Below are 13,065 nucleotides of genomic sequence, written 5' to 3'. Positions count from 1 at the left end.
CAAAAGCTTCCACACTTTGCATATTTAAGATGCATGAAGAAATCTTCTGAACTTGCATGCCTGTTTTAAAGGGACAATGTGAGTGTACATGTGTAAACACATTTGTATTGATTTTAAATGCCTAAAATCAGTGTGAGGCTTCATTTTAGGCCATTGATTTCCCTGGATGTGCATGTGGAAACTGCTCAGTTTTATATGCTGGTTTCCGTTGTGATTGGTGCAGAGGCAGCCAAGTTCCACAGAAGGTCCCAGAGAGGTCAGGGCATGCTCAATTTAACTCACAAAACTGAGCCTCAGTTGGCATCTGGTGAAACAGCACTATGAGACCAATACCTAAGAGCCCAAACACTGAAGTGTTTATCTAGAGTAAGATTTACTTATTGAAACATAGATGATTCATGTCATCACGAGCTACCAGCTGCCACTTCCCAACCACCAGATACATGAAGTGATATTGGTAATTATTAACCAGAAAGAATGAAGACACGAAATTTAAGGATAAGCTCCATTTTTAATGGAACCTTTTTTTAACTACTTAGAAAGTATTTTTCTTTCTTTGGTGAAATATGGTCAGTCAGACTCAGAGACATCCTTGACCTGGGGACCCAGCTGCAGGAACAACCAAAGCAGATGTCTCCAAACACACACCTTTGCTTGCCGTCTGTGGCAGCCCATGTGTCTGTGGACTGCTGTGAAAGGGCTCACCTGGCCAAAGTCACTGTCTAGAGATAAACTTAAAAGCCTGGCTCCCATCCTGAACTAAACAAGCAGCTGGATTTGCCTCAAAAACTCTCAGAAACTTCTCTCTTGATGAATCCAAAAATTATTATTATTAAGGTTCCCCTTTGCCACTTTTAGAGGGCTTGAAATACCTTAAAGAAAACTGTTGACTTGATAATTACTTTTGCTGTGGAAATGTTAAATTGTCTTTAAAGCACTTTCAAAGCAAACAGTGCAGTTACAAAAACAGCATGAAAACCCCACAGAAAGCAGAGTGGATGTAAAAAAAGCTTTGTCAACTATTTAATTTGTCTTAGGTGTCATCATTTCAGCATCTGGCTGAGTGTTGACATGAAATGCCAAAGAATCAAGAAAAGGATTTAGAAGGTAGGACGACTTGTTAGAATCCTATTGAAGGCAAAATATTCAAAGGTGTTTTTCTATGAGCAATCTATCTGAAAAAGGCGTTTTTTTGTTTGCAGATCCTCTGCAAACAGCAGATTTCACACATTCATTTTTTGACTGGGGCTGAGCACAACCTTTACAAGCATACTTGAGCTGCAGCTGCTGAGTTCTTAGATAAATGACTGAGTAAACTACATGCTAGTAAAGGAAGTATTCCATCAAGAAACATTTCCTCTTTAGTGCTACCCTAACAGCTTCCATTCTTAAATCTTTGCAAGCTTTTGGTGACTATATCAAGGTCCACATATATTCTGTCTACCATGAGGAGAAACCATTTACAGGAGCATGTAGTGACAGGAGAAGGGGGAATCGCTTCAAGCTGAAAGAGCAGGTTTAGATATTAGGAAGAAATTCTTTACTGTGAGGGTGGTGAGCCACAGGAACAGGTTTTCCAGAGAAGCTCTGGATGCCCCATCCCTGGCAGTGTTCCAAGGCCAGGCTGGATGATCTGAGCAACCTGGTTTAGTGGGAGGTGTCCCTGCCCACGGCGGGGGGAGTGGAACTAGATAATCTTTAACCCTGTCCAACCCTTCCAGCTGTGTCCATTCTATCATTCTATGATAAGACACATACCTTTGTTGCCAGAATTAGACATGGGAATGCAAGAACCTTCTGCAGTCGGTAGTCATAAGCAGGAGCATCCAGAAAGGGACTCAGACCACCTGGAGCAAGTATTTGGTGCTCTTCATTATTCAAGAAGGGCAGCTGAACTGGTTGTTTGGAATCCCTTCCCAGTTAAAAGGGAGAAAAATAGGAACTACCAGGGCAGGGTTCACCGGCTGTGCTTTACATGTTTACTTTAGGAGGAAATACAACACACTTTTGTAAATGACTTCTCCTCTTCATCGTCTCTGAAGGGAGTCTGGGATTCTAGTCTAGTGTGAATTTTGGCATTGTGGATGTTCAAAGAGAGGTGAAATTGATTTCACTTTGCAATAGGTGAGCTTTCTGCTGACTTCTTGCAGGAGGCTGAGAGAGTTCCTCATTAACAGCACATAAGCTATTTGCTCCTGGGAATTTGAGCATTGTAATTGACACTGGTTGGTTTCTCCTTCATTGCTCCATGATAAATGCACACCTACAGCAAATTTGATTGAACAAAATTATGTGATCCTCCAAAGAAAGGAGGATTTGATCATATATATGAGTGAGTGTCTGCATACAGCAAGGCTAAAGAATTTCAAGTTGGCTTTTTTCCCCCCATGTTTTTACCCTTTAGAAGTGTATGAAATTTTATGCATTTAGTTCCAGACCAGTTCTAAGTAACCAAAATAGCTTGAAAAATATACATGCATTTAAAAAGTGTATTTTTTTTAAAGATAAACCCATTGAGAAAGTCATATCTGTGCAACTGAAAAAGTAACCAGCTCCACTGAATTCATTATTTTGTATCAGACTGTTTGCTGGGCTGCAGTTTTACCTTATATAGTGTTCTTTCTTTGTTTCACATAACTACTTTAATTCTCTCTGGATGCATTCCAAGTTTCAACTTCTTTTCCTGCTTTTGCAGCTGATTTCACATGACAGTTTTTCATTGTTGCTGTGTCAAGAAAAAGATATTCAGCTATTTAATTTATCTTGGCTTTGTTTCAAAATAATTTTGCCTTATTAATTAGCTGATTATCTTTTACATTCATTTATGTCTTTCATATTTCAAAATCCCAGTATATCCCTTAGCACTACACTCTGTTTTTTTCTTACTATTTTTCCAACACCCTGCTTGATTATATGAATTCACATTCTCTATAATACTGTACTCTCATGTGAATCTCTTAATTAGAATTCCTGCACAACTTCTTGGAAGGAGGAATTGTAGGTTTTATTTTTGAAGGTATATAATTTGTTCTCTACAGTCTTGCTAATTCTGAAACCTTTTCTCCTTCAACTTGGAAAATAGGCTGTACTTAAGGTTAATTGATTAGAGTTTGCCAAATACTCCAGACTGTAAGTCCAGGATAGTCTTAAAATTAAGAGCAAAAAAGGTACAAATATTTAAGATACTAAGTCTTGCAATTAACAGGTTTGCATCCAAGACACTTTCATATTCAGGATATTTTTTCATAAGTGGCAATTATTAGTTATTTTACATGAAACCATATGTTATTTCCAAGACCTTGATAACTATATGTGATAATTATTTATAAGACATCATGAATAGAAATCCTGGTAAAATTATGTTTTGGCAACTGGATCCTGGCACAGCTCCATGGTAGATCAAGTATCTGCATATTTTCTGTTGCCAAATTTTACTGACTTCCAAACTTGTCTTGGTCTTTATTTGCCTATATATTTAAGAGGAGGAGGGGAGCAAGAGGATGCATATCCTGGCCTTGAGGATCACATTAGAAATCAGGAAAAGGCATGGAAGCACTTTTTAGTAAGCCCATTCATCACTGCAAAACTACCTTTCCACATTTACTGATTTCTTTTGGTTTAGTAAATATTGTCTTATGTTCCATGGGACTCTTTTCTGTAAATCTTCTTTTGATAGTGTCCTCTCTCACCATAATTTTTTGTCTTCTGTCCTCAAGGACCATGATTTTTCTCAATCCTCTTAAAAAAGAGTGCAATGTTTCCAGTCTTTCATTCCTTTATTTGCTTGGAAAATGTCTATCCATGCCTATAGCTTCAAGCTCCATTATTCTGTTATTTCAGTGTTCATCCTGACACTCTTTTGCTGCCAGTCCCAGTAAAACAAAGTTCTTAATGGCTGGCTGCAAACTTATCTGAGACAACTTGGACAGTCCTGCTTCACTGAACAACGAAGAGCTCCAAAAACAAACAAACACAAACAAACAAACAAACAAAACACCAAAAAAACCCCCAAAACAAACAAACAAAACCATCTAGAATTAACAAAGTGCTGAAGTGCTGAAGCCACAGCTTCTCCCTCAGTACTGATCTGTCAGGTGAAGACTGATTTGTTAAAAGCAACACCAGTTCTGTGCAGAGAAGCAAGCTGCTGTGATGCATGTCATCTCTATCAGCCAGAAGAGCATTTTAGCTGCTGGGAATTTAGTCTGGCACAAACTCAGATCTAGCCCATCTTAGGAGCAAGAACATGTACACATTCTTCCTTGCAGCTCCACACCCTCAAACTCTTCTACCATGTATATATATGTGGATTCCAATGCATCTTTCAGGAAAACAACGAAGCTTCTCTGCCTTTTAGTGTGTGAAAATTGACATGGTTTCAACAGCTGCTTTAATTGTATCAGGTGTTTAGGTAGTGTTGCTTTTCATTTTAGAACTTTGATGATTAAAAAAAAAAAAAAAAGGGAAACCACAATACTGGATTTCTAATCTTTTATATGACAGGCTCCATGAATGCAAACTGCTCTAGTTGATGGTTGAACTTAAGCCCTAGTTCTGCAAATCTCTTCAACATTTGCTTACCACTGAAACATGACTAGTCCTGCTGGTGTCAGTGCAGTCATAGCTTCTCAATTCTGCTTTTATAAAGCTTCCTGATCCTTTTAAAATGAGCCTTTTATATCAGTGTAAAGCAGAAATCATTTTGCAATTCAAACTGCAACTAAATTACCCAATTATTGATAACCAACAATCTTTCTTTAGGATGCATTAGACTAAAATAGGCCATACATGTGGTAAAATGAGAGCACCAAAGCAGAAACAATAACTCCAAAATGTTTTCCTCCTTGTGCAATGTAGGCTTATAAAAGGCCTGTAATTGTTTCATTTTGATACATGGCTATGCAATGTAGGCATTCATTTCAATGGGTACCTTTGAGATGGATTATCTTTGGTCTTATTTCTGTCTTTAACTATACTTGCAATAAAAAGTATAGCTAAGTCCTATACCCTCAGATACCTGCCCTGCTGCAGGCTCTTCTTCAGCACAACAGCTTGAAATTCTCTTCTGCTCAGCATCATCCAAGTACAGATCAAGCTATTCTTTCCAAGGCCTCCCATTGCTCTTGACACGGGCTGGAAATGATGGCCAGGTTTTATTGCTGCGCATTATTGCTCTGAGGTCAAGCTCACGGCTCTTTCATCTGTTCCCCTGCTCTCCCATTCTTTCATTTGTTCGTCTTGACCCAACTCACACTTGTGAACTACATTGCATTTGTTAGATCCTGAGGCTGCCTGCCTGCTGTGCCTCAGAGCGTTACGTAGGGCAATGGTCCTTTGGGTAAATGGAGCATGGTATGGAGAAATAAATGTTGTTCTCATCAGCCAGGAGTGAATGTTCGTGTTGTATCCATTGAACACATATCTGACACTGATTTAACAGCTCTTTCTTCTTAATATGTGTTGCACATACTCTCTCCCATTGCCAAGGTACAAAAGTTGAAATCAAACCATGCAAAAGTTCAAATTTACTTAATTCTGTCCTGCTTAGGTTACAGCTTTGGGCAGTGCCACCAGGTGAATTTTTAAACTCTTTTTAAAGTAGTATTTTGATATTTTCTCTGTCTGGAAACATCATGATGAGAAAAATTTACTTTTTCAAGCTGCAACTACAATTCTCTATTAGTTTTTGGAATATTTCACAAGTTAAAAAGACCTATCAGATGGAGTCCATCTCATCACAAGAAATGCTTAGCACACCCTTGTATAAATGCAATAATTTTCAAAGCGATCCAGGGAGTTTAAACATCTGGTGTAGGCTTAAGTCTGTTTTTGAAATTCCAAACAGAAGCTAAGGACAGGGTATATACATGGGCAAAGCAATAGGTAGCCCTGAGACAGGTCTCTCTATGGAGTGCTGAGTGACTGGGCAAGTGTCAGCATCAGGGACATTGCCAGGCACATGACAGCTCTCCAGGGTTTCTGATGGCCTTCTCTTCAGGAAGTCAGACTCTCTGTGTGGTCTTCTGTAAGGAAGGCAAGAATGGTGTTATCTACAGAGCACAGCTAGATGACAAAACCAAGTAAATCTCTCTCTGCTCTGGCACATTAAGGAGAGTGGCTAGTGAGCTCAAGCCCAGGCCACAAGTCTTCAAGTCCTCTTGGTCACATCAGGATCTTTGTTTCACTGGACGTCTTTTAAATAAAAAATTGTGAGGGTTATGAAGAAAAAAAATCTAACTATTATGCTTCCTGCTGTGGTGTCAGCCTGAGATCTTCAAAGTGACCAGGAGTGTAAGTGTTGCCTCCCACTAACGTCTCCTTACAAAGCCTGCCAGACAACATCCTGCAGACAGTCGGTGGCAGTGCTGTCTGCCTTGAGGCATGTGAATGCCTTGGACATGTTAAAATGAACAGACATTTTGTGTTTCTTGTGCCTAAGGCAGGATTAGCTGAGTTGATAATTGCCTGAACCTCAAGCCCTCGGGGATGCCATTGGGACAGAATACCAACATGACACCTATTTCTAGATGGAAACTCTGTTGATACCTTCTGTTCTCTAAAGGGAAGAAAGGTTTCTGCTGCTTTTGGGAAGGCTAGGAAAGAAGCGTTGCATTGCTACTTGTGCCTTACTGAGAGCGCTCACTGCTCAAAGCAGGTTGATATCACCCGAGGTGTCAACAACACAGGAAGAACCTCAGTGGTAACAAGTCCCAAGCACTCAAAAAAGACAAAGATGATGCAGCCCAAGTGAAAATTGCTTTTGAGATGAGTTAAAATCATGAGGAGCAGGAGCAGCCATCTCCTTGCTTTTGGAGCTCTCCAGAGAGGCTTCCTCCCTGCTACAGCTGGTGTTTTCCTGATCTCCTCCTCTCCTGCAGGCACAGTGCCTGAAAGGGAGCTAATAATTTTGTGTTCTGCTATGGGATTCCCCAGCACCATTTAGTGGTGATGAGTTTGACTGTATAAAGATGCTGAGGCCTTTAAATGGATTCTACGCCATATTGTGACACTCGTTAGACAGAAGATCAGTGAAGTTTTTAACAATGGGTTGTGACCTCAGGTGGGGATAGGGAAATCTGGCTGTTTTTTTGTTTCTGGGCTCTGTGCTTCTGTTGGAGTCTAGAACATCCCTCTGGCCACCCTGGAGGGTTTGGAGACCGGACAGGGGGGTCTGGGATCTGTACAGGGGCGTCAGTTAGATCCACACAGATCCCAGGAGGACACTGACTCTGATTCCTGTCCATGGGAGTGAACACGCACATGCAGGAAGAATCACGAATCCTAAGAATTTAAAATAAGTAGTGGATGGTTTATTATAGAATATAAATATAGAAATTAGGATTCTTAGCATATGGGGCTGAAGAGACAAGATGGAGGAATTGGGAAGTGGCCCCTGTCCTCCTTGTTCTTGCTCTCGTCCCCCATCTTGTGCTGAGTTGGGTTTTAGAGATTGGCTTAGAGTAGAACTGACATGTTAGTATAGGTAGTAGGTATTGGTAAAATTTTGTAAATAAAAAATACGTGTCGGACAGTGGTTGGGTCAGGGGTACTGTACATAAGGTATGGGGCTCTCTGATCCGCCCAGTCTGCCGCGTGTCCTGCTCTGCGGAGATGCCTTGCAGAACTGAGAAAGAACTAAGATAAAGTAGCCTGCCAGGGAGGCCTGGCAGAGCTGAAAAAGGACTGAGATAATGAAGAATAAACAACCTTGGAAATGTTCACCGGTGGACTCAGCTTGTTGTCTCTACCTCTGGTGTGTAACACTTAGGGCAAAGAGAAGACTGAAAACCTTATTACCTCTGAGAACAGCAACCCAGAGGAAACCCTCAGGGAACAGCAACCCTGGGGGAAAACCTTATTACCTTGGGGAACACCAACCCCAAGGAGAATCTCAGGGAATCAATAACCCTGAGAGCTTCCACTCCCACCGCGGTGATCCGTGCAGGTGATCCCCTGATGCCAGGGGATGGTCAGGGTTGATGCCTGTGTGAGGGAGATGTGAGCAGGTCCCCATGCCCTGGGTTGTGGTCACCCAGCAGTTCTCAGCCACATCCAGCTTCAAACTCCCCCGTTGCCGAGGCAGAGCCTGAATTACGCCCTGCATTCCATGTCTGAGGTGGGCAGGCAAGTGGGCCGAAATCTCAGAGAAGTGTTTTCCCGGGCGGGCCTCAGGGGAGGGTGGCCGCGGTACTTCCCCCCTGTCTAACGCCGTGTCCCTGTGTTTGCCTTGCAGGGACCTGCCACATCGGCTGGGCCTACTACTGCACGGGCGGGGGCGCGGCGGCCGCCATGCTGGTGTGCACCTGGCTGGCCTGCTTCTCGGGCAAGAAGCAGAAGCAGTACCCCTACTGAGCCAGGCCCGGGCACGGGCCCGGCCAGGCCGCCCGGCTCTGCTGGACAACAACGACGGACAAGGAACTTTCAAGTGCTTTCTCTCAGGAGCGGGACGGCGGGCGGCCCCAGGGTGGCAGGGAGGTGGAAGGCGGTGCAAAGCCACCCATCCGGGCTGGGCAGTGACAGGCTCTCTCACCCGAGCCTGCGCGGGGTCTGCTCCACAAAAATATAAGTAAGGAACACTCTGCTTTGGCAAATGGTGGAATTCTGCATGCACCAATTACTGGATGGGCTCTGGTGAGGGGCGGCAGCGCCCACGTGCTGGGGTAGCGCCTGGCAGCCCCTCAGTGCGGCGCTCCTGAAAGCACACACGCACACACAGATGTTGACCATGGCACAAAATAAGTAGAGAGGAAACTTTTTTTTCGGTGCGATTCTTCTTTCCTTCTTTCTTTTTTTTTTTTTTTTTTTTTTTTTTTTACTTCTCTCTGGTGGTTTAAGACTCGGTGTTGCAACACTTTTTAATCTCTATACATTATACTTAATAAAAGGACCAATAAGCCACTTTATCAGTATTTTGTATAACCTCTACACATTTTTCTTCCCAAACATTTATCCACTGCTTATTCAGCCCTATATAACTTTTATTAAGACTGTGTTTTCAGCATTATTACAAAATGCAACATAATTACTTGGCATATGTACCCTTACTATAGTACTTTTTATGAAATGCAGTAAATGGACGTTTTCCTGTCCATTGGAAATTCCACTCACGGTACTGTAGAGCTCTGTTGGTTACGTACGATTAACAGCAAACTTCTTCCAGACATAGATTTCTGTTGCTGTTATGTTTAGCTCATTGATGTTGTATTGTGCTGTACCATGTTAATTATTTCAATATTCATTTTTGTAAAATATATATATAATATGTGCTATTTTATGTTTGTATTTGAAAAATCTCTGTAAATAAATTTTTCCTTGATCAATACTTGCAATACATAGTTGTGCCAGTAGATGAAAGAGTTCCTTCCCAAATCCCCACTGGAAAAATTCTCAGCAATACTCATGCCTTTTATAACCATGCTGTATACCTTGCTGTGTCCTTTTACCCTGTAAAACAGAGACACATTTAGGGTTCAGTTACACTGCCTGAGGATAGACATCTACTGCCACTGGAGACATTTTGGTATATTCCACGTTTTTGCCTGCTGCTGTCAGGTGTCCTGAAGGATTTCAGCAAGACCTTCCCTATTTTGTCCTGGCTGCTGTGGACTCAGAATTTTACACAAAACTGTATATCCCAGTTTAGCCAACTGAAAAAAGCCTTTGCTTCCTTAATAACTGTAATTCGGATCAAATATGTACCAGGCAGCATTCTCTGCACAGGACACTGGCATTGTACATAAAAAACTTAAAAAATCAGTATTTTATGTTCTTTATTTAAAGCAATGTGAACTTAATTAATGGGAACATGTAAGGGGTTTTCAATCATAACTAATTTATTTATTCATAACTAAACTAATGTCATTCCCTTTCAAATTTGTTTTTTTGATCCCGTTTCCCCAGTATTATATTTCTGGTGTGTATATTTAGGTTACCAGCTATGTTTCAGTCACAGTTCTGGTGGTTAATAACACTTAGAGCTGAACAAATCTGGCATCATGCCAATACTTTGTACATTGCACTGGGCAGATTTTCGGAGGAATGTGGCAATAGCAATGTCAGCTTACAGTGATCACTCCTGATATCACTCAATGGAATTTTATCGAGCTTCGTTATAGGCTGAGCACTATTTATTTGCTTTAGGGTGCTTGTGTGAAAAGAAGATTGTACCTTATTGCTCCCAGATTAGCCCATAATAGTCCCATCTCATCTGAGTGCTCTTCTGCTGAGGAGCACATCAACCATGCTGTGGGGATTTGCCTCCCTGCACGCTCTTCCAGTAGCACCAGCAGAAGCAGGAGCTCCTCCCTCCATATTCCAGGTTTAAAGGCTCATCCCTTTTTGTGAGCACTCAGGACCATACCCAGACCTGCTGCGGGAGGTGAGCAGCACCCCGTATATCCTCACAGTAAGTATGAAATGTGCCTGTTAGGGTTGTGGATTACAGCTTTATTAAAACTGAAGGAGATATAAACACAGTTTTGACTGTGGCTCCCCTGACTGCAGTCAGATCTTTGGCAGGTGTATCTCAATTGAAAAATGCTTCATTTGTACAGTGCATTACTGTGGAAACATGCCTTTCCTTCCACTGAAACTGTGGTTGGCTATAAAAAGTTGGTGACCTGGGTATAAATAGGTGTGTTACTATTCCACATTTGACTCTTGAAAGGTTATATCCTAGAACATGCATCATGAAGAGCACTTTGACTTTTTTTAGATCTTCCTGTGCTTGGGCTCAGGCTTGATTTATCATGACAAACTGGAACTATGCAATTACTTCATGAAGAAAATTAGGGTTTTGTTGCAGTGCAATACCATTATAGCATGACTGAATTTGTATACAATCTCCTTTTTTAAATGTGGGCTGGAATAAAATGTCAATTTTTAATAATCAAGCCAATGACATATGCTGCACCTTCTTTGAAGCTGTTTATCATATAGCCTTCAGCTGCTGTGATATGAATAAACCAATCACAGCTTAATTAGGTTTGTCCATATTTGTACATTTTGGTTCTGATACCCATTTTGCACTAGAATATAAATACCATTTATTATCATGGTTATCCAGCCTCACAGCTCCAAACACTAATAACTTTGAACTGGCAAAAGATTGTTTTCGATTTCACAGCCCGAAGCGTCAATGAAATATTTACAAAATTTACCATGTTTAATTTTCCATTTATTTATTCTTGAAGATGAGGAGCTTGGCCTTGCATGTGTCTAAACAAAAGAGGTAAGCTTGCACACAGTCCTAGGTCACTGAATTCTTTCCCTACCATTGCTGGCAATCATATCCCATAATCCCATTCATAAATTTATCAAGCCCTATTTTAGAACTGTTTAAGCAGTTTTCCCCCAACAAATACATTCGGAAATTTATTGCAAAATCTCATTCTTTGGGTGATTATACACTTCCTGTGTTCCAGACCACCCCGTGTTCTGGAGTTCACTGTCAACGCACATGTCAGAGGTCTTAGTCCACTTCCAGAAAACACTCTGGAAGCTGCAAGTTTCATCTGCCACTCCCAACCAATACAGGAGCTATATATATGTAGAAAAAAGTCTGTAATCACTGACTACTGTTCATCATCAGAAGCTCTTTTAGGACCACAGGATAATTCCTGTGGGAAAAAACTCCTAGGATGGAAATGCACATCATCTCTGAGGAGCCTGTGCCACTGCCTGACCATCCCAGGAGGGAATGACTTTTCCTTATGATTGATCTCTTTTTTCAATTAATGATGACTGTCTTTGATCCTCCCACAAAGAATAACAGAGAAGAGCTCATCTCCACCTCCTGCCACCTCCCCGTGGGTGCTGGGTGGCTTGTCTTGGGTTACTGTGTGCCCCCACAGCCATCTTTTCACAAGGCTCAGTAAATCCTACATCACTGCAGGGCCCTCCTCCTTCAGTGATATGCAAGATTTGGCATTTGTCCTGGTTGAATTTCATAAGTTTCCCGTTGTGCCATTCCTCCAGACTGTCTCAGTCTCCATGCCTGGCAGCCCTACACCTCAAATGTATTGCCTGATCCCCTCAGCTTGGTATTATCTGAAAACTTGGTGAGAGCACTCTTCTCCATTGGTAAAGCCATTGGACAGAACAGGTTCCAGAGCAGACATGAGGATACCCCATTCACTGCAGGCATCCAGGTCCAACCAGGAGACATGGCCCTCTGAGCCTCATCACCTAACCAGGTTTTAACCTCCCCATCCAGACCATATTGACCCAAACTTAGTGCAAAAAAACCTGGGAGCCTGTGTCAAAAGCCTTGCTAAAATCCATGCAAACATCCACTGCTCTTCCCTCAGTGACAAATTCAGTCGTTACACCATGGTGAGTCAGAAGAGCTTGTTCAGAGTAAATATAATCTGACTGGAAAGGTACTTCATATATAACCTGGAGTGGGGCAAGTGGAGGTAGAAGAACTTGATGCAACTTTATTTATGTAAGTTTAGTCTTTGGGAATGACTGTGCGAGAACACGTTCCCCCACCCAAATCCCAGAGAGCTGGGGACTTTCCCCGTGCAGCTTAATGTGCACTTGCAAGACTCCAGTCCCAAGCACTAACACAGTATTTCCTGAGAGGAAAAAATGCAAATTGTGTCATTCAAGCATTAAGTCGGTCATATCTGCATAAATATGAGGCATGTGAAGGCTTGTCTGGAGTTTGAGAGAGCATTAAGCTATTTCTATCAAAAAAGTCATTGCTTTTCAAGACTTTTATATTAAATTTTCACTATGTGCCTTGGAGTTTGCTCTCTCCCCAAAACACAAATATATGTGTATGACAAAAATCCTCAGCCCTTAAAAATGTTTTGAAATTATAACTCCTGAGGCAGTTTAACTCCTCTGTTTCCTTTTTGTTGAGGGAAAATCCAGAAATCAGTTGTAACTGCAATTTATCTGTCATTCATTGAAATAGTCTGTGAAAAATATCAAACTGAATGACAAGACAGATAATCTGTACATCAACATAAGCATTAATTTTTCTCTACATGCTTAACCTTTCAGAGACACAATGGTGAAATTAGATATGTCTTTTTTTAGAAGTGACATTTAAGTGTA

General features: G+C 41.5%; 1 protein-coding gene across 1 annotated transcript in view; it reads left to right on the top strand.

The window, feature by feature from the left end:
* Positions 1-9,331, top strand: part of LHFPL6 (LHFPL tetraspan subfamily member 6) — a 137,376-nt gene extending 128,045 nt beyond the window's left edge. Inside the window, exon 4 of the mRNA XM_063391998.1 lies at positions 8,234-9,331. Coding sequence (XP_063248068.1) covers positions 8,234-8,352 — 119 coding nt within the window. The 3' untranslated portion in view covers positions 8,353-9,331. The remainder of the gene's footprint in view (positions 1-8,233) is intronic.
* Positions 9,332-13,065: the final 3,734 nt, after the last annotated feature.

Source organism: Prinia subflava, chromosome 3, assembly GCF_021018805.1.
Source record: "Prinia subflava isolate CZ2003 ecotype Zambia chromosome 3, Cam_Psub_1.2, whole genome shotgun sequence".
In the NCBI taxonomy this organism is placed as follows: Eukaryota; Metazoa; Chordata; class Aves; order Passeriformes; family Cisticolidae; genus Prinia; species Prinia subflava.
The sequence above is the reverse complement of the archived record's forward strand: the minus strand, read 5'-3'. Positions and strand labels throughout refer to the sequence as shown.